This window comes from Artemia sp. Qi Xiang Cuo, chromosome 1 (assembly GCF_049724085.1).
Source record: "Artemia sp. Qi Xiang Cuo chromosome 1, ASM4972408v1, whole genome shotgun sequence".
Taxonomy (NCBI): domain Eukaryota; kingdom Metazoa; phylum Arthropoda; class Branchiopoda; order Anostraca; family Artemiidae; genus Artemia; species Artemia sp. Qi Xiang Cuo.
The window spans coordinates 38,821,045-38,846,190 of NC_142794.1; the positions used below are offsets into that span (position 1 = coordinate 38,821,045).

General features: G+C 36.3%; 1 protein-coding gene across 2 annotated transcripts in view; it reads right to left on the bottom strand.

Annotated features, from left to right (window-relative positions):
• LOC148956290 (ribosomal oxygenase 2-like) overlaps positions 1-8,096 on the bottom strand; it is a 58,822-nt gene extending 50,726 nt beyond the window's left edge. Inside the window, exons 1-2 of one of the 2 annotated variants that reach the window (XM_089102670.1) lie at positions 8,044-8,096; positions 6,567-7,015 (exon numbers count right to left, since the gene is read on the bottom strand). In XM_089102670.1, the coding sequence (XP_088958796.1) occupies positions 6,567-7,007 (441 nt within the window). In that variant the 5' untranslated portion in view covers positions 7,008-7,015; positions 8,044-8,096. Of the gene's footprint in view, positions 1-6,566; positions 7,016-7,934; positions 7,972-8,043 lie in introns of those variants that run through there. The other variant, XM_089102590.1, reaches the window with a different exon arrangement.
• Positions 8,097-25,146: the final 17,050 nt, after the last annotated feature.

The following is a 25,146-nucleotide window of genomic DNA, read 5'->3' on the forward strand; positions in this document are numbered from 1 at the left end:
CTAGGCCCCCTCCCACGTTTATTTTTTTCTCGAAGTCACCCGATCAAAATTTTGAGATAGCCAATTTGTTCAGCTTGGTCGAAAATATAATAAATATGTCTTTTAGGATGACTTAATCCCCCGAAGTCCCCAGGGGGAGAGCTAAAAGTTATAAACTTTACCCAATGTTAACATATAGTATTGATTATTGGGAAGTATACAGAAGTTTTCAGGTTTTTTTTCTGGTAGTGGGGGGGGGGGGTCGGGGGTTATGTTGGAGGATCTATCCATGAAGGAAGTTTTCATGGGGGAAGGGAAATTGCCATGAAGGGGGCGCCGGACTTGCCAGCATTATTTATTGGTTATTGGGAAGTATACAGACATTTTTAGGAAGGATTTTTTTCTGGAGGGAGGGGGGGCTAGAGGAGGGGGTTACTCTGGAGAATCTTTCGGTGGAGGATGACTGGGGCACCCTCGCCCGCGGTCATAAATAGAGGTGGAGGGGGAAGAAGGCCCCTCAAATGTACACTCAAAAGGGCCCACTGGTTTGTCCACAAGTCCCATGAGTTGCAAACCTTCTCCCGGTAATGGGTTACATTGCATGGTGATACAGAACACCATCGTGGGAGGATCCTCTATAGGAGGACATCTGTGGCAGGGCGTAAGATCCTGATCTATGGACAACGGCCTCTGAAAAGGGCTGCCTCAACCTTTTCGGGGTACCTGCAAGACTGGGGACCTTGCGGTCAACTCCATTTCTACTAGAGGAGTGGCGCTCCTCGAGGAAATTATAGCCTAGTAAACGACACAGCATTCGCACGGGATTCTGACTAATGGACAATTTTTCTGGGCTTGGTATGTTTTGATGGGCACTTTTGGGCTGAAAAACCTCTTCCTAACAAATTTATCTATTATAGGTTGCCTCCACGTTTGTGTAATTGTAGGCATGAATATATAATGAGTCAGAGGTAATAGGCTTGAGACTGTCTGTGAAGGATTTCGACGCTTGTTGATAGAAGAGCATTGCCAAGTGCTAAAAACCATGTTGTGACCAAGATGGGCCCATGATTGCACAAATCCTCCATTCATGGAGGTCCCAGGGACTTTTGCTGTCCGGTTCTAAGCCGGTTTAAGCACTTTGGTGTAGACTTGAGAAGATATGTGATCCCCGTCCTGCATTGGTATCCGGGATCATTGCTTTTCCTGAGGCGAAAATAATTTCAATGATTTGAAGAACATGAAAATTGGAACTTGGAATGTTACGACATTAAAAAATGACTATCGTAACGACATTTTGACTGACGAATTCAGACGATTCGAGTTGGATTTATTAGGAATTTCAGAAACTCATACACCAGGGGTAGGAAGCATGAAATTCGGTGATATAGAACTTGTTTAATCAGACAGGAAGGATGGGGTACATAGACAGGGAGTAGGGCTCATGATGAATAAGGAAGCCGCTAAGTCTTGTTTAGGCCCAGAAGGGATTAATGATAGAATAATAATTGCTCATTTCATGACTAAAAAATTCGGGGTATTAGCTATAGTAGTATACGCCCCTGTAGAACCGACTGAAGGAGATACTATTGACTCAGATGAATTTTACCTACAGTTACAGGAGACAATAGACAGGGTCCCAGGTAGAAATATGATGTTATTACTGAGAAATTTTAACGCCCAGGTTGGTAGAAATAGGGATAGATGGTCTCTCAGCCTGGGTAAATTTGGTGTACGAAAAAAAAAACAGCAATTGCTACAGACTTTTGCATTTTTGTAGGTATAACAATCTAGTTATAAGCAATACAGTAATTGGTCATAAAATGACCCATAAGTTAACATGGTATTCAAATGATGGTAAGACAGCTAACCTTATTGATTATGTTATAGTAACCCGAAGACTGGCAGGATCAATACAAGATACAAAGGTATATAGTAGTGGTGTTATTGATGTTAAAAATAAAGATCACAATCTAGTAGTGTCAAGGGTTAATTTAAAGCTGATATATCTGAAGGGTAACTATCTACCGGGACGTTATGATGTGGATAGACTCCAGGAGGAGAACTTGATATAAACTTTCCAGGAACATTTGAATACTGAACTTAAGAGTGTAAAACCTTACATTATGGAAGATGATTGGAATAATCTTAGAAAAACAATTTTTAAAGTTATGAAAGGTGTATTATGGAAGAAAGCTAGAACTGCAGCTAAGAATATAAGTGAAAAAGCTTTATGTTTAATAAGAAGGAGAAAGGACTAGTACAAGAATTATCTGAGTGATAAATTGTATGAAAACAAAAGAAATGTAAAGAAAGTGGAGAAAGCATTAAAATATGAACTAAGGAGGTGTGAAGCGGAGCCCATGGATAAAATTGCCGAGGATCTGGAAGCTACAAATAGACGGCATAATAGTAAAATATTGTACTGGCACGTTAACAAATTGAGAGGGAGTAGTCAATCCACACTATGCCCAGTTAAAGATAGGAGTGGGGTCACAATTAGCGATAAGGAAAAAACTAAAGAGAGATGGGCCAAACATTATGAGAATTTGCTTAACCGAGATAGATTTGCAGGAAAAAATATAGAGGAAAATGAAAAAGTTTGTGATATATTGGACGTGAAGAAAGATTTTGTTTTGTGAGGAGGAATTAGCAACAGTACTAAAAGGATTAAAGAATCATAAGACTCCAGGTGCTGATAGGGTGGTAAATGAGTTTCTTAAATATGGTGGCTCTGAGGTTAGAAATAAGTTACTGAAGAATATGAATATGATTTTTGAAAAAGGGGAAGTACCTAACGATTTTAGGAAAACCTTAATTAAGACACTTTATAAGAAAGGTGATAAAAATGAGTGTGTTAATTATCGAGGGATTAGTCTGGCTCTGTAGGTAGTAAATTACTTAGTAATATGATACTTTTTAGACTGAGAGATGCCGTAGACAAAGTTTCAAGAGAAGAGTAGTGCGGTTTTACAAAAGGTAGAGTATGTGTCGACCAAATTTTCACTCTTAGGTTAATAATTGAGAAGTGCCTGAGTTGTCAAACACCATTGGTCCTCAGTTTTATAGATTATGAGCAAGCGTTCGATTCTGTTGATAGAAGAGCTTTAGCAAAGGTCTTATCCTTGTATGGTATGCCAGACAAATACATTAAAATGATTAGTGCTATGAACGAGAATAACAATACTGCGGTTAAGGTAGGAAACCAGCTTAGCAGCTGGTTTTGTATTAAATCAGGAGTTAAGCAGGGTTGTGTTCTATCCCCCTTTATATAGATTATTTTGATGGATTTTGTTTTAAGGAGCACAAAAAAAGGCAATGGGAGACAACGGAATCAAATGGGGAGGAAAAAGTCTCCTGAACTTGGATTATGCTGATGATTTAAGCATCCTAGATGAAAGTTTGAGCAAAATGAATGAAGTCTTAGGGGTTTTGCGAGTTCAGGAGGCTAGAATAGGTTTGAAAAATTAATGTTAAGAAGACTAAGTCACTAAGGCTAGGAATAAGTGAAGATGAAAAGGTGACGTTTGGTCATGAAAATATTGATCAGGTGGGCAGCTTCACTTATCTTGGTAGTATTATTAGTAAAAACGGTGGGAGCAGTGAAGATGTTACATATAGAATAGCCAAGGCTCAGGGTGTTTTTTCACAGTTAAAAAAGTCTGGAAAAATTGGAAGATAAGTCTGCAAACCAAGATTAGAATATTAAAAGCTACAGTGATAACAGTGGTCAAATATGGCTCTGAAGCATGGACGCTCCGAAAAGCGGATGAAGATTTGCTAGATGTTTTCCTTAGAAATTGCTTAAGGATTGTTCTGGGTACCCGGCTGACTGACCGTATTTCAAACAATAGGCTATACGAAAAACGTGGTTCAATACCGCCCTCTAGGGCTATAATGAAAGAAAGGTTGAGGTGGTTAGGGCACGTTGTGCGGATGAAGGATGACAGATTGCTGAAGATGGTTCTTTTCGGCCAGCCATCTAGGGCTAAACGGAAAGTAGGTCGTCTTCATCTAGGGTGAGAGGACGTCATAAAGAAAGATTTGAAGGAAATGAGAACTTCCTGGTAGGGTGTAAAAAGGGAGGCTTTGAATAGATTGGGGTGTAGGAGGAACGTGCGTAGCTGTGTTGGCCTCAGGCGGCTTGGTGCTGCGGTGAGTTGTTAGTAGTAGTAGTATTAGTAGTGTACCAAGTTGGGAAAACTAAAACCTGAAGGTAAGGGTATTTATAATTCATTTATATTATAACATATCAATAACCAAGGTAGCAATTTGGGTATGTGTGTCAATTTAATCCACAAATGCAATGGCAAATAGTTAGTGTCAGCCATGATTGGTTGTCAGTACTTTCAGACTAAAAAAGGACTTAATTCACTTAAATACTGAGCCCTCAATACAAAGAATGGAGCTGAGTGGCACTAAGTACAAAGCTGAAAAAGGTAGGAAATTTAGTATTTAAACATAGCTAATTTCTTTAACATTAAATAAAAAAAAACAAGTTTTTTTTAACTGAAAGTAAGGAGCGACATTAAAACTTAAAACGAACAGAAATTACTCCGTATATGAAAGGATCTGTCCCCTCCTCAACGTATCGCTCTTTACGCTAAAGTTTTATATTGCTTAAAAAAATAGAGTTGTGAGAAAGAGTCAAACTTTAGCTCAAAGAGCAAGACGTTAAGGAGGGGAGAGTCCCTTTCATATACGGAATAATTTCTGTTCGTTTTAAATTTTAATGTCGCTCCTTACTTTCAGTTAAAAAATTTTTTTATTTAATTTTTGAACGTTTTTGAATTAATACAGGTTTTGATTTTGGCTCACAGTACATGAATAATTAAAACAAAAGTTGCACATTAATTTTACTTTTGTTTGGTTAAATAGCTTTATCGAAAGTTGTTTAATTTTATTTACGAACGTTTTTATTAGTAATAAATATACATAATTTACGAATTAACATACGCAACGAACTTCTATATCCAAACATTATTAATGCGTATATTAGGGGGTTCGCCCCCTAGTCAATACCTCGCTTTATACGCTAAAGTTCGAATTTTGTTCCAGTTCTTTGAAAATGACCCCTTAATCACAAAGGCCATTAATTAGAATAAATAGCTCTTATGAAAGTACTAAAAAATCTTTGGCCTAAAGAGCGAGGTATTGACTAGGAAGCGAACCCAATCATAAACTTAATAATTACTGTTCGTTTTAACATTTGATGTTGCTCCTTACGTTTAGTTGAAAAACTTTTTTTTATTTAGTTTCTGATCGTTTTTGAAATAATGCTGGGAAATCCGACGCCCCCCTTCATAACAATGTCCCTTCCCCATGGAAAGATCCTCCCATATAACCCCTGCCCCACCTCTCCCCCACTACCAGAACAAATCCCCCAACAAAACGTCTGTATACTTCCTTATAACCAATATTATATGTAAACACTGGGTAAAGTTTATAATTTTCAGTCTTCCCCCCGGAGACTTTGGGGGATTAAGTTATCCTAAAAGACATAGTCATTATATTTTCGACCATGTTGAACAAGATGACTATCTTAAAATTTTGATCGGGTGACTTTGGGAAAAAATTAGCGAGGGAGGGGGCCTGGTTGCCCTCCATTTTCTTTGGTCACTTAAAAAGGGCACTATAACTTTTAATTTCCGTTCGAATGAGCCTTCCCACGATATTGTAGGATCATTGGGTGTATACGATCGCCCCTGGAGAAAAATCAACAAAAAACAAATAAACACGCATCCATAATCTTTCTTCTGGCAAAAAATACAAAATTCCGCATTTTTACAGATAGGAGCTTGAAACCTCTACAGTAGGGTTCTCTGATACGCTGAATCTGATTGTGTGATCTTTATTAAGATTCTATAGATCTTAGGGGGTGCTTCCCCCTTTTTTCAAATAAGGCAAATTTTTTCAGGCGCGTAACTTTTGATGGGTAGGATTAAACTTGATGAAACCTATATATTTCAAATCGGCATTAAAATCTGATTGTTTTGATGTATCTATTGGTATCAAAGTTCCGTTTTTTAGAGTTTCGGTTATTATTGAGCCGGGTTGCTCCTTACTTACAGTTCGTTACCATGAACTATTTGATAACCAATCTTTACAATGACGTAGCATGCTTTAACATAACTTAACATAAAATAGTAGACTACTTACACCAACTTAAAACTATTACCACCAAGGACTGAAAAGCGTTGCACAGTTCAATCAAAAAATTCTTAAAATACTTATAGCTCAAGTCCCATATGCAACAGGAACGTGCACGGGACTTTTTTTGGGCAGAGGGGGAAAAGGGGCCAATAGTAAAATGTTTGAATCTTATTTCATAATTTGATTAACAAAACCCAAACTGTCAAGAAAATTTTGAGATTTGGCAAGGGGGTCAAGTCCCGATCCCCTCTCACCTAAGTATGTCCTTGACAAGTAGTATAGTAGCAAGGAACAGATTAGAAGCTACAACTTTCACTAAATCACAGTAGATGGTGTTAGTTTTCTTTCGGGGACTTCAGGTATTATCAGTTTCATAGTTTTTGGAGTTTCAAACGCTTTGGTAAAGCTTAGTTAATGTATTACACTTTAGTACTTACTGAGTATCTTTGAGGTTGGTGGATTTGAAACGTAAATTTTTGACCATGTAGAAGTTTCTTCAAACTAGCCGTAGTTAGAGTCCCTTTAGCATGAACAGCATCAACTGTCTTTTCTCCATCAAAACGGCATGCATGGAAATCTCTCCCAAATAAAAGCCTCTTTTCCTTAGCAGCTTCATCTAGGACTTGAGTAGAGTAGATACTAGACAAAACTCCTTGCTGATCCTTTGTTAAAGCTCCATGTCTAAGGTTTACCAAAGGCTTTTTCTCCCAGTAATCGTCGAGGAATGCTTTACAATTGAAAGGTTGGATGAGAGATTCAAGAGATGATGCAGGTGAAGTAAAGTCAAATAGCAGATTCTCTGTTTCAATTAACATCTTAAGGCACTTGTTAGTTTTGCTAGACAAATCTGCCCCATTTTTGTTAGCTTGCCGCTTCATTTCTAAACCTAAAATGAAAACATTATGCATTATTTGAAAACTAATGTTAGAACCAATCCACTGAACAGTTTTTACCCTTTTTTTTAGCAGACCTTCCTTTCTCCTAAAAAGTAGACAGTGGGGGAGGGCTAAGTGTAGCCAAGATTTAGTTCAGTTTTACACCAACTCAGAACTTACCTCATTATTAAACCGAGTCATGACTTAAACCGTCACCTCCAAGCCCACTACTCTTTTGGAGGAATTTTAAATTGTCCTTTCGGAAACAGGACTGCAGCACTGCGCAAGTAAAGAGTCGCGTACTTTCTATGTGTATTTTCCTGGCCACTACATATGGAGGGGGTAATTGTAGAAACTTAGGAGGCGCCTCATTCCATTGGAAACTGAAAGATCCAGGTTCAATTAGCAATCTTTAGGAGCACATAAAATTAGTTGTCAAAAAAATGTTAAAAATTACTGGGTAAATATAGGGCCTATACCAAATCATATTACTCAGTTAGGAATAAAGTGAATACACCATTTGATGCCTTTTTATGCTGATAACCACTATAATAATTATTTATATTGGAAATGGATTTCAGCCCCCTCCCCTATATATGCCAATTCAGGGTATATGTTTCTACATTAGGGGGGTGGGGCCAAATTTTATTTCTGATATAAATGGGAGGTAAGTTTAAACTTTACCCCCACCCCCAAAATTTATAAATATATACACTGATTTGGAATTCATAGGGGGGGGGGGGGCTAAAATTGATTTCCGACACAAATGATTATTATATTTGTAATCAGGCATTGGATGGTGTATTCACTTTATTCGCTGAATGGTGTATTGACTCAATAATATGATTTGGTAAATATTTACCAATTACTGTAGGCCCTAGGCTACTACAAAGTTTAGCCTACAGTTTTAGAAAAAGTTTCTGGGCTCACTCATTACACTAAATCTTATCATCTGAAATTCAATCGCCAATACATGACTAGTTTCTCTCAATCACTTTGAAAAAGGCCAAAATAATAAAGGTTCAGTCACAATAACAACCTTGTTGGGAAGAGATACCAAAATTTCGAATTTAGCGTTCTACAAAATTAAAATGTTTTGCGTGCAGGCGGAGCAGGTTGGGGCCAAAAATAAAAGAACAAAAAATCACCGGAAGGCAAATGGGAAGTTTAAAATTTTAGTCCTACCAAATAAGTCCATATCTGCCAAGAAATTTTTAGATACATGTATCTTCTTATTATGTCGATGCATTTAATAGCTTTTTTAAGATGAATTTATTCTTGTTATTGGTATTTTTAGGGGAACTTATAACCGGAAGGCTAAGTGTAAATGTAAAATTTTAGTCCTACCAAATAAGTCCATATCTGCTAAGTAATTTTAAGAAACATGTATCTTCGTATTATGTCAATGCATTTAATAGCTTTTTTAAGATGTATTTATTCTTGTATTGGTATTGCTATATTTAGGATAACTTATGCATGCTTTTGGTATCTATTAGTCTCCAGAACAAATAAAATGTTTTGCATAAAAAAAACATGGACTTTTTACACCGAACTAATTAAAGTTTTTGTTTTATGTATTTATATCAAGAAATTAATTCCTAAGAAAATTCCACAAGACAAGTTTTTTAAACAAAAGTAGAGAGAGCTCCATTCAGCCAAAACTTAGAAGAAGTCAATTTATATAATCTTCCAAACGTACAACTACCCCAAATCGCCATCAGTAAATAAATTAAACCAATACAAACAGAAATTACAATGCATGACGGAGTCAAACTCACAACGAGTAAAACTTAACACCCAGGCCTGAGAAATCATAACCGATATGCCTTCTCAAAACCAAACAATAATTCGTGCTTTGCTGAAATAAATAAGCATGGATTTTCAGCTTAATGGACAAATTCTGATATTGATTCCTTAAATTTTTGATAGTTTTATTGATTGTGATGTAAAAAAGTGAAAATTCTTAAAATGGATTTTATTTTCGATAAAGTCCAAAATATGATCTGGTTTTGAGAATGCATGGGGATTGTAAGCCCAAATCAAATTAACTTTTGCTGGTTTTGAGTTTGACTCAGTCTTTTAATGTAATTTCTGTTCGTTTCGGGTTTCATTTATTTATTTATTCATGACGATTTGTGGTAGTTTAATGTTTAGAAGATTATTTGAAATTATTTCTGCTTATTTTTGGTTAAATGGGGGTCTTGACTTTTCATTGAAAAACTGGTTTTTTGCAAAGAGTTTTTTAAATTATTTTTCTGTTCGTTATTTATTGACATAATCGTTTTTGCTATTTGTATATTGGAGAAAATTTTTCAACAATTTTTAATCCTGAAAAAAATTGTATTATTTAATTTTAGTTTATACCTCCTCAATTTTAACTGATAAATAATGCTTAATATTAGTCCATAGAAGATAAACCATTGATCTTTGACAACCTGCAGACACTTACACTCTTTTGATTTATTTAAATTGTAAGAACAGAAGTAGCTATTTTAGCAGAACCAAAAGTTTTAAATTGTTACCCCCCCCTCCCCACCCCCATCGTTCTCGATAAGTTGCTGAGGTTTCCAATTGGCAAACATACACATTTTGCCTTTTGATTTTTAAAGGAACATTTAGTTTTAAAACACATCGGGTCTATTACATAATTTTGAAGGGTTGACATGCTTAACATCCTCAGGGACATAGCTGCCGGAATGTTCCACAATGCTGAACAAAATCTCAGTCTCAAAATTTTGACTAGATGTGTTTGGAAGATAAATGGAATTCGGAAAAGGGGTACTAGCCCTTTATTTTTTTACTCTTAAAACGGAAACGAGAACTTTTAATTTTCAATTAAACTAGTTCCTTTAAAAGTTTCAAAGGTATTTCTAACCCGTATATAGCAGCGCTGCCTCTGATATTGATTACATACCTTTTTGAAAATCTTGTTTATTGTTTAATTGAAACTCTCCTTAAACGTTACCTGAAAGTTTTACATTAATAGTTTAGCGTCACGAGTTACAGTAATTAACCATCCACACGTGGCTTAGTTGTAGTCGTTATATGACTACGAGTACAACTTTCCAAAAGCTTCTCTTTTAGACGGCTCTCAGAATCTCAGTCCAAGGCGTCATTATAGTTTGATTTGGATGAACTCACCATCAACTAAGATTAGGCTTCAACCAATTGCATTGAAGATATATGGCAAAAATTTTACAGGAATGGAGGGCGAGAAAGTGGTAAAGATGTGAAAATAGCACAAGTGTTAATTTAAAAAAAACTTACTGTGGAAAAAGAGAATTGAAGGTTTCAGCATGATAAGACAGAGAAAAATTACAAAAATACTTTGAAGAAAAATGCAGGACTTGGTTTTCAAACAATTTTTTGACTCTCTAAAGATTTCTCTTTTCCATACCCTCCTCCTCTTTTCATATTACCAGCTTGGCTTGTCATAAGCATACTAGACCCAATCCAGAGAAAAATCCACACATAAATTTTTAGTCCTGAACCTCCTCATCCACATTTTCCAGCTTTCAGTTCTTGCGCAAAATTCATAAGTCGTGATTGGTCAGTTTTGTAGGACCAGGGCTAAGAAAGATCGCTATGTATGAACGGAGAAGTTTGGGACCTAGGCAAGATTATAGTTACGCCTAGGCCCCACTTTAATGGTCAATAATTGTAGTGGTAGCGTTAATAATGTACACATAGTACCTTTTGGCTATTAAATATGTCTAATTTAATAGTATAGGCAGTTTTTGCGATATTGCTTGCCATCTTTTTGAAAATACACATACTCATAGTATGTTTTCATTTAGTTCAACATCTTCCAAAATATTCCTTAAAAGCTTCTCCTCAATACTCTTAGCTTGCGTAGTAGCAATAGTCATACCACCAATAGTAGCAGTATGCGCATAGTACCTTTGATTTCTTCAATATCCCCTTAAACAAACATTGAAAATTTCAAGTTATTTCCATCAGCCCTTCCTGAAGTATTTCTGATACGTCCTCTAAAAAAACTTTGTGGGTATAGTTTGTTTCAAGTTAGTTCTATACACTGTCAACATACCCTAAATTGTTTGACTTAATACCCTAAAGTTATAATAGCAGCAGTAGTAGCAGTAGAACAAATGGTAGTAGCCTTAGCTTTAGTGATAGTAGTTGTAGCCAGTAGAAGTAATAATTTTAGTAGGAGTAAGAGTAGTATGAGTAGAAGCAGTACTATTTGGATGCAAATATTTCCCTCTGGTTAGTGGAACATCCCCTACAACTGGCCCTGTTATTAGGCATAGTTGTAATAGTAGTCACAATGGTAGTATCTGTATTACTCATAGTAGTATTTTTAGTAATAGCTGTAGTCCTAGTAACCGCGATGGCATAAAATTTATTGCCTTTTGGTCAGTTGAACATCTTTCTCCTTAACTTCTGGAAGTCATGCCTTAATACAATTGCCCATTGCTCAAACATTGCTGTTATATCCATTTGATAACCTTTATGATCATAAAAATCTTGATTTTGTTATCTGAATGTTCTTGCTCTTATAAGTAGTTGCAATATTAATGTAAAGTGGGGTTATGCTTGTTGTAAAGTGCCGTTATAGTTGCCACACAGCAGTCACCAGTTGGTCTAACGATGATATCGGTTGGTACCTTACTACACCCTTTATAGTGGGTATAACTAAGGTTCTAAGGTGAGTGAACATGACTAGCGTGCCTCACGCTTTGGCCTGATTAATTTGGGTGCACCGACTGGTATTAATCGAGAGACTAAAATAAAGATATAGAAAGGTTGGATATAGTATAATAACTTTTATTACGCATAAAAGGAGACAAAGGTACAACACTCGGCTTATAGGCATAATCATAAAATACAAATATAGTTAAATCATATACACTTTCAATTTCAAAAACGATCCAAAATTCCAGAGGTCAATACAGAGTAGTTTAGAGAGACAACCCCCGTTTTCACAAAACTGGCCATTATATACTTTATGCCTCGATCACAAGTCCTGTCTTAAAACCAGGAAGTAGTATTACAAATTTGCCGTATTTCCGTGACCATTCTGTCAGTTCTTAGTTTGGTGGTCAGTTTCAAAACTTTATGTTTCAAATCTAGAACCCATTATTTCCCAGCTTCTTTATAACTTATAATTTGCCTTGTTGTATTTTTAAATGCTTCTATTAAAATCAATTTCTTAAAACTTAATTTGTCAGGTTACTATAGTACTCCTTATATAATAGGATTACAGCCCGCTTGTACATGTCTGGACTTATCTAAACTCTTGCTGCATTTCGTATTACTATTGACTCTAACTCTCGTCCAATTATTATTTCCAACTCGATTCAACAGATATATTACATCTACTTAACAGCGAGAGACCAACAGTGATTGAGATCACTCCAAATTTGGAAGCTTCCAGTGCCCCCCCCCCCTTTTAACAGTTTACCCTCTATAGTTTTTTTTATTTGCCCTCCCCCGTTTCCCAACAAAATCAATATACATATCCAAAGAATTGCCTATTAACTCTGGTTCTGAATAAGTATAATTTATTTGGTTTAACTAACCCCATCAAAAGTTACGAGACAGCTATTAATTATTGTAATGAAACAGGATGTCATTTGTGCTGGTCTCTACAACAGACTTTCATTTTATTCTGAAGATACGAGGGGTGATCAAAATGTTTGTAAAACCGCTTACAAAACTTTATTTCATAAAAACAAAACCATCACTACTTTTCAATTTAGTCTCCCCTAAATTCAACGCACTTAGACCACCGATGCTGAAGTGTCGTGATTCCAGCATGGAAGAAATCTTGTGACTGGGAATTGAACCACTGATCCACGGTGGATATCAGCTCCTCATCGTCATCAAAACGCTTTCCAAGAAGGTTGGACTTCATGACACGAAAAAGGTGGAAGTCGCTAGGGGCCAGATCCGGACAGTAGGGTGGGTGAGCCAACTGTTCAAAGCAAACCTGATTGATTGTGGCTTGTGCCACGCGGCTCTTGTGAACGGGCGCATTCTTATTAAGAAGGAGAACACCACGAGTCAGCATTCCTTGCCTCTTCGTCTTGATTGCCAGGCGCAACTTAACCATTAGATCCGAGTAATAGGCACCAGTGAAGGTAGACCTTTTGGGTTGGTAGTCGATTAACAGGAGACCTTTCGAATCCCAGAAGACTGATTCCATCACATTTCCTGTAGAGGACTGGGTCTGAAACTTCCTCGGAGGTAGCGAGTCACTGTGCATCCACTGCATGGAGGCTGTCTTGCTCTTAGGGTCCCAGTAGTGTGCCCAGGTCTTATCTCCAGTTACAAGTCACAAATGGAAGTCTTCTGGGTCTCTCCTGTAGAGCTCGAAAAGTTGTGACCTGAGCTGCATCCACTGCTGTTGATCTTGCACTTGAAGATTTTTAGGCACCAATTTGGCAGACACTTTGGAGAGATGAAGATGGTTGTAAAGAATGTTGGGAACGCTCCCTTTAGAAATGCCAACTTCGGTTGCAATTTCTTTGACCTTTAAACGACGATCAACCATGACAAGGTCTTCCACACGCCGGATGACCTCTGGGGTAGTCACTTCCGAAGGTTGACCGGACCTTGGTTCATCTTGCAGGGATTGATGGCTCCGCTTGAACTCTACGGCCCATTTGGCGACCGTGGAAAACTTGGAAGCATCTAGCTGGTACATCTTGGCCAACCGATCTCTGATTTCTCTAGCCGAAGAACCTTTCTTTGACAAGGAATTTGATCACTGATCTGTAATCGATCAGTGACGAATCAATTTCTACAGTGATTCAATGACTTTGGAGTCTTATTATATCTGAAAGGACAAAGCAAAATGAACAGTTTTCAGCCTGTGAATATAATTTACCTAGATAAGCATGCATGCAGGGTTGAGAACTCATTTCTCCATTTCTAAATGTTCTGTTGTACGAATTTATTGAACGTCCCTCGTAATATTGTTGAATCAAATAGGAAACTGTTACGTCATTTAAATATGGTTTCGTTTCTCTCCGAGAGCCGTTTGACAAATCTATAAACTAAGTTTGTTTTTGAGGGACTATTAGAACTACGCTATTAAATTCTTTTTAAGGAAATTTAATTATGAAGTGAACTTTGACTTATTAAAATGTATATTAATAAAAGTGAATATATATGTTTAGAAACTTTTTACCAGTTTTTTCAAAAGTTAATATTACTTTTTTAGAGTACTAGAAGGCTGGGGGAAGTGCAAGCACTACATGTTTCCGTTTGCATATGTTCTTCTGAATACTTGATTCCTAACTTTACTTTTTCCTCTTTATAATATTGAAACGTCTTCCCATGGTCACTGTAAAGTGATTCACAAGTTCCTGAATTCAATCATGGTTTCGCTGCTTCATTAAAGCTTCGCAGTCTCTGTTCCTCTTGACCCTTCGCCTTTTTCATTAGCAATTTGGCCACTTGCATGGCCAAAGTTGGAACTTGTTGCTGAATTTTTGGTTTTTTAACGTGTCTCCAAAGTTTTTCTCTTAAAGTGTTTTTCTTTGAGGGGGCAGATTTAAGCATATCTGTTTCTGTAAAAGTTCTGTCTGTTTCACAGGCTGTTAGCTCTCTTCTTGTACCTGGCGTTTCTGAGAAAGCTATTTCAGTTTCAAGGTTGCTGCGAGTCTGGCGTTCCAAATTTAGACAATTCTTGCATTTTCCTCGATTTTTCTGATTCTTTAGACTTAATCTGTGGTTTACTATCTCTTGAAAAACTAGGTTATCTTTGGTATTTTTCCTCGTCGCTTTCATCACTAGTATAAAATAGTCATTGATCATTGCTCATTTTCTCATTCTCATTATTCATTCTTGTTGGTTGTGGAAAGTTTGTTGCCGAAACTATGCTAAAATTTTCTTCCATTCTTCCCAACTATTTTGGTCGTTTAAAAGGTCATAAAATTGGAATGGCCTCCTTATATATACTGGTGCATCGTTTCGTCTTTCTCTTCATCTGAAGAAATAGGCTCAGATCTCCAGTGTTTTGAGAAAAATCTTTTATCATTCTATTATGGTGTACCACCTCTTCCGTTTCTCTATCCTGGTGCTTTAAAAATACCTTAAGTTATTTGGTAGTACCTTTATCAAGGAGGCACACTTGTGATTCTATAAAGAAACGACCCACCACAATGTTAAGTGATTTCCGGCCCTAGCGGTCACAGAGAGACAGCGGTGATCGCATTTTGTAGCCCAAGCTCCAACTAAGGAACGTGCAAAATTTCACCCCCCTCCGACTTTATCTTCTAGGGTAAAAGTGGGCCGGAAGTTTCTACCCTCCGACCACAGCTCCCTTTTAACGTTGTCCGATTGGGCTAAAATTTAGAGGTTAAGCTTTCCTAGGGCCCCGGGAGCTTATCCTCGAAATTTCAGCTCAATCCGATCACTCCTTCCCTGTTTTTCAAAAAACAAATATAGCCACTTTAAGTTCATTTCTCTTTTCTTTATCAGCCACGCCTACAGGCCACAGTTGGCAACGGATCTGGGTGAATGAGGACTAATTCGAACCAGAAATCGACCCAGCAGGGCCTTTTGACGTTTTCAGACCGAAAAAAATATCCCCCGAATTTACATTTACGAAAAACCTCATTTTCCTATAAGAGCCCATGGTAATTTTTCCCACCACAGCCCCTTTAACGTTGTCTGATCGGGCTGAAATTTAGAGGATAAGCTTTCCTGGGATCTGGGAGATTATCTTCAAAATTTTAGCTCAATCCGATCACTCCTTCTCTGTTTTCCAAAGACCAAATATCAAGTTTTGTGGGTATTTGCTTGCGTCAAAAATACATCACACAGAATTAAAATAATGTAACGTGTCTCTATGGTAGAGATCGCTATTCCTGACTGTCAGGCGGAAGACCCGAATTCGATTCCCCGTCAGAGAAATTTTTTTATAAATTGAATTTAAAGTTTAAAAAAGAAACTCAGTTTCTTTTTTAAATCCAATCTATTAAATCCTTCGGCTCAACAGGCGTCTCCAGAAGAATATCACAATCGGCCTTCAGGTTACAGGTAAGTCTTCACTGCTTCGATAATATGGGGCCCGGGGCGGCTGATAAAAATCTTACTGTGCATTTGATTTGAGTATTCAGGAATTAAAAGCCTTAACACAAGAATCTTCAAAAGCGGGGGGTTTGGGAGGCGGCAGCCCCCCATCTTTAACTCCTGAAAAGATCAGCTAACAGTTAGTCAAGAAATAATAAGTAATAAACTGTACAAAAACGTGCAGAAATTATTTGAAAAAAAACTACGTTTTCTAAAGAGTTAAAGAGGCTGAGTCACAAGTTCGAACCTTAAAACGTAGAAGGATCAGGAGGAGCAGTTGGGGGGGCTGCCGCCCCCAAGCCCCTGCTTCCGTATATGAAAGGGGCTGTGCCCTCCTCAACGCCTCGCTCTTTACGCTAAAGTTTTTATTGTTTAAAAAAAAGAGTTATGAGAAAGTCAAACTTTAGAGTAAAGAGCGAGGCGTTGAGGAGGGCACAATCCCCTTTCATGTACGGAAGCGGGGGTTTGGGGGGAGGCAGCCCGCCAACTGCACCTCCTAATCCCTGTACGTTTTAAGGTTCGAACTTGAGACTCAGCCTCTTTAACTCTTTAGAAAACGTAGTTTTTTCAAATAATTATTCTAAGAGGTCCGTTTCAGTTTGGTTTTAATTTTTTGTTCCTTCTTGGTTGGCTTTTTGTATATAAACCAGATTTTTTAAACTATATTTTGTCTTATTTTGAATTTTCCTGCAAAATTTTTCGTTTGTATTGTCTGTCTATCTTCCAAATCCTCTTTAACTTGTTCCATCCCTTTTTTCATAGAAGAAGAAGAAGAAGAAGGATTTATTGAAAAAAACATATCAATATGTTTTACCATATTGATATGGTAAAACATATCAGCAACCTTATAAGAAAATCGAAATATATTTTCTTGTGATTATTATCGCTTCTAATCAGCAGTTGTACCAAATTGATCCTGCTCAAGTCATCCTCAGGGCTATACTGTGGTGTTTATCCTCCCCATATTATTGTGCTCATGTTTTTATATAATCTATTTTTCCGTTTTTTTTTATTGTTTTATTTGTTTTTAAAGATTTTTCAAATATGAATTTTTAAGAATTCCTCCAAAAAAAAACGTCCCCCCAGATCCCAAATCAAATTTAATAGTGCAAGATACCCATCTTGGCTGGTCAAGCACATTATCTGAAAGTTCTAATGATAGCTCCAATTCGGAGAATAGGACAATGATAACTGTAGGTCCTAATGCAACCATAAATGATGATAATGGGTTTCAAGAGGTCCTCTCTAGAAGCTCTAAAAAAGGAAAAAAATCTCCCCAATCAAAAGCATTTCCCCTCTTCCTGCCCAAGATCCTCCCTCCAAAAACTTAGGAATTTACCTTAAAATTACTCCCACTACCCCCTTTGAAATAAAAATGATCACTGCAATAAGAGTTGTAATTTTTAAATTGCTAAAATCAATGTTCTCTCTTAACATTAACCGTGATGGATCTCTGCTAATAGCTGTAGAAGATCAGAAATCAGCAGATACAATAATTAACCTTAAATCCCTTCTGAATATCCCAATTATTGCATCTAATTGGAACCCAAAAGAATCACCAACAAAAATTGTAGTTTATAATGCTCCCCCAGAGATATCTACTCAGGAGTTAAAAGAAGGCCTCTCAGATAGGGCTGGAGACACAATCCCAGTTGAGGATGTTACCCAACTTGGAAAACCTAATTCTACTGGCCTAAAAACTAGTAGATCCTTCTTATTCACACTAAAGGATAAAATCGATATCCCAGAAAAATTATTCCTATTTGGGCAAATCAAACCACACAAGGAATACAAACCTAAGCCTATTCAGTGTCAGAAGTGTTTCAAACTGGGACACACAACAAACAAATGCAATGAAATTCTCCAAGAGTGTAGTAATTGTAAATCTTTCCATCCTAAAGAGCTGACAACTTGCAACAACACCCAGCCTACATGCATCAATTGCAAAGGCCCACATGAATCTACAAATAAATCATTATGCCCTGCATACAAGAAAAGAGCTCTAACACTCCAAATATCAACAGAGAAGGCCATCCCATACCCCTTTGCAGCAATGGAAGCAAATGCTGCCCAACAATACCAAATAGAGCCTGTAATGAAACCAACCAAAACCCCCAAGTCAAATGCCCCAAATGCATCAAGCACCCCATATAAAACAATATCTTCTAAGCCCCCTAGCTCGAATCCCTATCAGAAGGTATCACCAAGCCAGCAAGCCTCGTTTTCCGGTGAGATGAGGCCAGCCTGGCCCTCCCTCCCAAGAAGGAACAAACCAAAAGCACTACCAGGAATCAGTCTCTTAGCCAACACACAGAATGCACTAACAAAAGTTCAATCCCCAAATATATGTTTATTCATTCTAAACTGTAATGCAGTTCAGGCCATGAACATACATCAACTACAGAAAACAAAAATTATTGCAGAATTGGCAAAAATCTACATCCCAGATGATATGCTCATTCAAGCAAAAAAAGATCTTGCTTTACTTTTAACAAAGCTGAACATTGATACACAGTCATATGAAGAATAAATCAACAACACAACATTTATCAATACTCCAATGGAATGTAAGATCACTCACAGAAAATAAGCTGAATGAACTAATATCATTTATGAATAATAATTCCATTAATATTGCTTGCCTCCAGGAAACTCATTTAACCCAAAATCAACAAATTAAGTCTCTGGGATATACTATCCTGAGAAAGGATAGATCTTCAGAGAGAAAAGGAGGTGGTGTAGCTTTATTAGTAAATAATAATATAAAATTTTGTGGCATCAAATTTCCAGATTTTGAAAATGATGTTGATGTAATTGGTATAAGTGTTTGGCTGAATAATTTAAAAACCTACATAATAAGCTTTTATAACCCTAACGGCCAAACTACAGATGCTAAGGATTTCTTTAATTATATAAATAATTCTAATATGTTAAAAAATATCATTATTTGTGGTGATTTCAATGCCCACAGCCTTTTGTGGGTAAATAAACCAGCAAATAAAGCTGGTAAATTTATTGAGCAAATGACTTCAAATAATAATGAATTAGCTGTTGCTACCCCTCCAAACCTGAATACATATTTTAACCCCAAAAGTGGCAAATTCTCCACAATTGACCTACAAATTGTGTCTTTAAATTTTTTGAATAAAATTTACATAAATAAAATTGATAGTCTACGTACAGACCACTTTGCTATAGTTTGCTCCCTTAATGAACCTACTGAAACTTCATCTCATACCTCCAAATATATCAACACTAAAGCAAATTGGTCTATTTTCCAAAATAAGCTAAATGATGAAATTACAAGTTTCACCCAAAGTTCATGCATTTCTAACACAACAGTTGACACACATGCTGAAGCCTTGACATCTTTACTAATAAATACAGCTAATCATGCTATCCCCAGGACAACACCTAAGAAAAAATTCCCTAAACAAATTCCTAAAGCATGGTGGACAAATGAGTGCCTAAATAAATGGAGGATAAAAAAGGCAGCTAGGACAGAATTCATAAAAAAACCAACACCTACTACATATTTAAAAAAATTACAAGCAGAATCTAATCTAAAAAGGACTATAATAGATGCTAAATAAAAATACTGGAATAATTTTGCAAATAATCTCTCCAGAGAAACGCATGAGACAATTATACATAAAGTCATAAGCCACATGTGGGAAAAAGACTTCTCCCAACCCACTCCTGTATGAACTTATACATAATAATACCCATTATGACAATGATATTGAAAAGGCTAACCTATTTGCAACTCTTTTTGTTAGTAAGCTAACATCAAATAATCAAAGCAAACTGTCCACAATTTCTATGAACCCTAGTTACCAACCGCGCCCAGGATCCGAGTATATAACTAATCCATTTTCAATCCAGGAATTGAATAATGCAATACATCATATTAGGTCCAAAACTAGCAGCAGCTATGACAATATACACCCTACATGGATAAAGAATCTCACACCTTCATACAAACAAGAACTGCTAAATTGTTATAATCACGCTTGGGCATCTCCTAGGTTCCCCAATATATGGAAATGTTCGTCCCTCCTACCAATCCTAAAGAAAAATAAACCAAAAGATAACCCTGAGTCTTATAGGCCCATAATGATTACACCTGTGATGGGGAAAATAATGGAGAAAATGATTTATGACAGACTCCTCTGGTTTGTTGAGAAAAATAACATGATCCCACGCACTCAAACTGGATTCAGGAAATACCACTTCTCAACAGATGCTTTCATTTTTCTAACAAATGCAATAAATGAATCTTTCTCAAATAATAATATCCTAAAAGCAGCTTTCCTTGATTTTGAAGGAGCATATTACAATGTGAACCACCAAATCTTTTTAAATAAACTTGCAAGCCTTGGAGTACCTCCTAAGCTAATATCCTTTATTAAATCCTTCATAGAAGTGCGAAGTTTCATTGTTTGTGTTGGTTCAGCCTCTTCACCCCAAAAGACAATATCCAAAGGCCTACCTCAGGGAGCAGTCCTCAGCTGCCTCCTATTTGCCCTCTATCTCTGGAACCTGAACCTACCCCACACGAATTTACAATATGCTGATGATCTGGTGCTATGGTCATCTGGTAACACCTTTCAGACAGCACAGTCAAATATGCAAAAGTCACTTTTCCAGTTTGAAAAATTCTCTCAACATTCAGATTTACCCATTGCACCCACCAAGTCAAAAATAATCCAATTTCACCGGAAGCGAAACCATGTTAATGCAAAACTAACTCTAAATAAAACAACTATTCCAGAAGATAATAATATTAATTACCTAGGTCTAATGCTTGACCAAAAATTTAATTTCCATATCCACATTTCAAACACAATAAGAAAATGCTATAGAAAAGCATATTTACTAATAAGACTTCTTTCCACACCCTGGAGTTGTAAGGAGAACACCTTACTCCAGTTTTATAAATCACATATAAGACCCCATATTGACAATGGACTCATTGTCTATGGTGCATGTGCAAAGACCCAGATGCAAAAAATTGAAACAACACAAAATGATATAATACGTCTCATATTTGGTCTTGGGAAACCCACAAGCACCAAGTTTCTGCTTATGGAGGGTGGATTAACAACAATAAGGGAGAGACGTAGTTTACTCTTGATAAAACATCTTACAAGAATTGAATCAAATAGCTCACACACATTACATAATTGGTTAAGAAATCCAGCCATGTATAGAGGTATTGCAGATGAGTATGCCAATATTCAAAAGAAGTTCCCTGTACCAGCAAAGTCTATTGCCCCTACTTTCCCCCAATCCCCTCCATGGAATTAGTCATTTTCCATAATAAATACTGAATTTTCAAAATGGAATAAAGAATTAACCCCCATTGCTTTTGTTCAGAAAAAATTTGCAGAACTTAATACAATTACCTATAAAAATTACTTCCAAATATTTGTTGATGGGTCAAAAATGAATGAGAAGGTTGCAAGTGGTGTTTTCCTTCCTCACCTGAAAATTGCAATGGGCTAGAGATTATTTAATAATTTATCTATAATGTCTGCTGAGTTAAATTCCATAATCATGGCATTAGAACACCTTAAGCAAAACCAACCTTTGATTGAAAATTCAAATAATATTATCATCTATTCCGACTCTTTATCAAGCCTTGAGTTGTTGGCCTCAGCTCCTCAATATATGATGGACATTTACACTTATCATTGTCTCAGTATTATTGATAATATTGCTTCAAATGGCATAAACAATTACTTTCAGTACATTCCTAGCCACTCTGGCATAAGTGGTAATCATCAGGTTGATGAAATAGCAAAAAATGCTATAAATATTGACCAGCCAAGTGGGAGACCAATCCCAATTAGAGATATTTACCGATGGAGGCTATCAGATATTAATTTTAATGATATTAATCCTATCCTTTCCCCCTTTCCCAATACGTATCTCTCTAAAATTTATCATAGAATTCGTTCTGGAACAAATGGACTAAATTTCCTTGCATTCTCATATAAGCTTTCTAATTCAAGTGGTTCAATTCCCCTGTCCCCTCTTTGCAGGCATTGTAATATGAATAATGAAACATTTGACCATTGCCTATTTGAATGTAATATGCTGATGTCTGCACAACATACCTTGCTTTCTAAACTGTTAAAATACTTCAAACACCAAAAAATCCCACTATCAGCCAAGAACCTAGCCAATTATACCTGCATACAGAGCATAGAAATCGACATCTATCATCTTATATTTGAACTCCTAGAGTCGAAAGATCTGCTGAAAGATATCTGAATATATCTAATAAATATGAGGCAATCAAGCCAGTAGCTCTGTAGCCCACAGAGTGAAGCAAAAGGAAAAGGGCTAAATAGTTTTACTGAAAAGCCCGCCTGCTGTTAAAAAGAAGAAGATATCAACAAAAAATTATTGCTGCCTCCCCTAAAAAGCAAAGCTTGTCCGTGGGGGAGGTAGAGAAAACAAAATCCTTAAAACAAAGAATACTTGGCCACCGACACCACTAATACCATCACTAACTAATTTCAATACACTTTTTTTCGGAAGAAGAATCATTTAGTTGGACATACTGATAACGATTACTTATAAAATTTAATGATTTACCCCTCAAACCATACACCTCACACTTCTTAAGTAGAAGTTCATGATCCACAGTGTCGAAAGCTTTCATCAGATCTAAAAATATAGCACCTATTTTGAAACCTTTATCTAATGCATCAATAATAATAGTTGTCAAATAAATCATCGCCTTTTCCGTTGTCCTTTTTCTACGGAACCCAAATTGTATCTTTACCAGTAACTTATGATCCTCCAAAAAACTCATCATTCTAATACTAAAACACTTCTCTAAAACACGGGAAATAATGGGTAAAACAGATATCGGTCTATAGTTTCCTGGGTCATTTTGAATGCTACCCTTATGAATTGGGGTTATACGGACAACTTTAAAACAGTCTGGAATTATCCTTGACGAAAACACTCATTAATTAACCCACATAAAACTTCAGCTATAACAGGAAAAATACATTTAAGTGTTTTTAGAGTAATATGGTCGCTACCAGATGAATTACTACGAGACCCATAAATTTTTTTTTTAATTTCATCAACTGTTAGAAGTCTAAGGTGAAGAGACACATCAATGGGGTCCCTCGGTAAGGACTTGAACGTTGGATCACCACTATCAGGTACAACTGACATAGCTAAAATCAGACCAATATCCGAAAAATAACTCTGAAATTCATTGCATATGTCTTTTTCAGAATTCAAAGTCTTTCCCATTACACTAACTAATTCATCAGGTACACTATTTATTTTTAATCCAATCACTTCTTTTATTGGTCCCCAGGTTTTCTTAGGGCATCCTTCCACCTCCTTAAACCTTTTCTCAAAATATTTCTTTTTTTCATTTCGTAAAATTGTGTTCGACCTACTTCAAAAAATTTTATATAATTACTTATTTTCTTGTGTGGTGTTAATTATTTGAGCTCTAAACAATTTATCTCTTACATTTATTTGCTTTAAAATCACAGGACTAATCCAAGGTTTTTTACTTGAGTGCTTTCTATTAAACGGTTTCAATATGACTACTTGACTTATCAATCTCTGCAACTTTTCATAAAATAAAACAAACTTTGAATTAGTGTCCTGAACATCGCCTAGAACATCGTGCCAATCCACCTTTTCTATATCATTTTTAAGTTTTACCATCGCAATTTTACTGATCACTGGAATCCTTGATTTTTTGCCTTTAACCACCTTCGTGACAGTTCTAAAGCTAGCTGAAACTCCAAAGTGGTCAGATACATCGTTGATAAGGATCCTGAGAAAACTCAAGGGTACATTAGAAAGGATGTTATCCAGAAGCTTAGCTGATGTTCCCGTAATTCTTGTAGGGATATTTATACAAGGATGAAACCCATTAGATAAACTTCTATTAATAAATTCAGTCGTAGCAGATGACTGATCTATAAGGTCAATATTAAAGTCCTCCATAATAAAACATGGCATTGAGTTAATTGGAAGTTTCATTAATTGTTCTTCAAATAGGTCCATAAAGTCTTGGAGCAGGCTCTGTGGAGGTCTATATACTACAACAATACGAAAATTCAAATTCTCTCTAGTTATATGTAAAACAAAACACTCGCAAACTTTCTTTCTATATATTGTAAGATCTTCTCTTATTGAAACCTTATAATCAGCCTGAATGTAAGCTGCTAGGCCTCCATGTTGGTAATACTCGCGATTCCTTACATATAAATTATAACCAGGGATATGTAGTAATTACGAGTTATTATTATTTAACCATGTTTCAGTTAAAGCGATCACCTGAAAGACATTAGTATTTATTAATTCCGATAAAAAATAATTCGCAGAATTCAATCCCTGACAATTCAAATGAAAAATGTTAAGGCCAAAATGGCCCCTATCACAATACAAGGGTAGTGCCCCTTCTTTAAAAATATACCTTGATGGTTCATTTGTGAAAATCTCAGTGGCATTAATATCTAAATTTCTATTTATCCTTTCATTAAACTGGCAGGAAAATCCAACCCTTCGACTTTCAAGTTGCAGGACATTGCTGTTCCCAGGAGGAAAAACGATATCTCTAACCATCATCAATAAAAGTTAATGTATGTGACGGTAGAGGGTGGCGGTGGCAAAAAAAAAATCATTATCTACTAAACATATATCTAGACCTAGATAAATACAAAAAAAATAACAACATATATTCCGGCAAAGCGGACATATAATTTAAAAAAGCACATAGTTGCACGATTCATTGCACAAAGCGAAACTATTCAAAAAAATACATCAGCCCACTACCACCCACCCAAAATAATTCCAAATTAATAAACATCTTAAATTGTTTATTCAAAAATGAAAATTAAAATTAACCCGAACATTTCAAATTCATTACTATCAACTTTACCATATCTATTTGATTAAACCAAGCGAAAAAGAAAAGATAACTAACCAATAAGTAAACTAACCAAATTCAATAAAACACTCATGTTTTAGCACCTCTGGAAGCTGTGGAGGGAGGAGGCTTATGTGCTAGTTCCTCAATCCATTCATCACACGTAAACTTCACTTT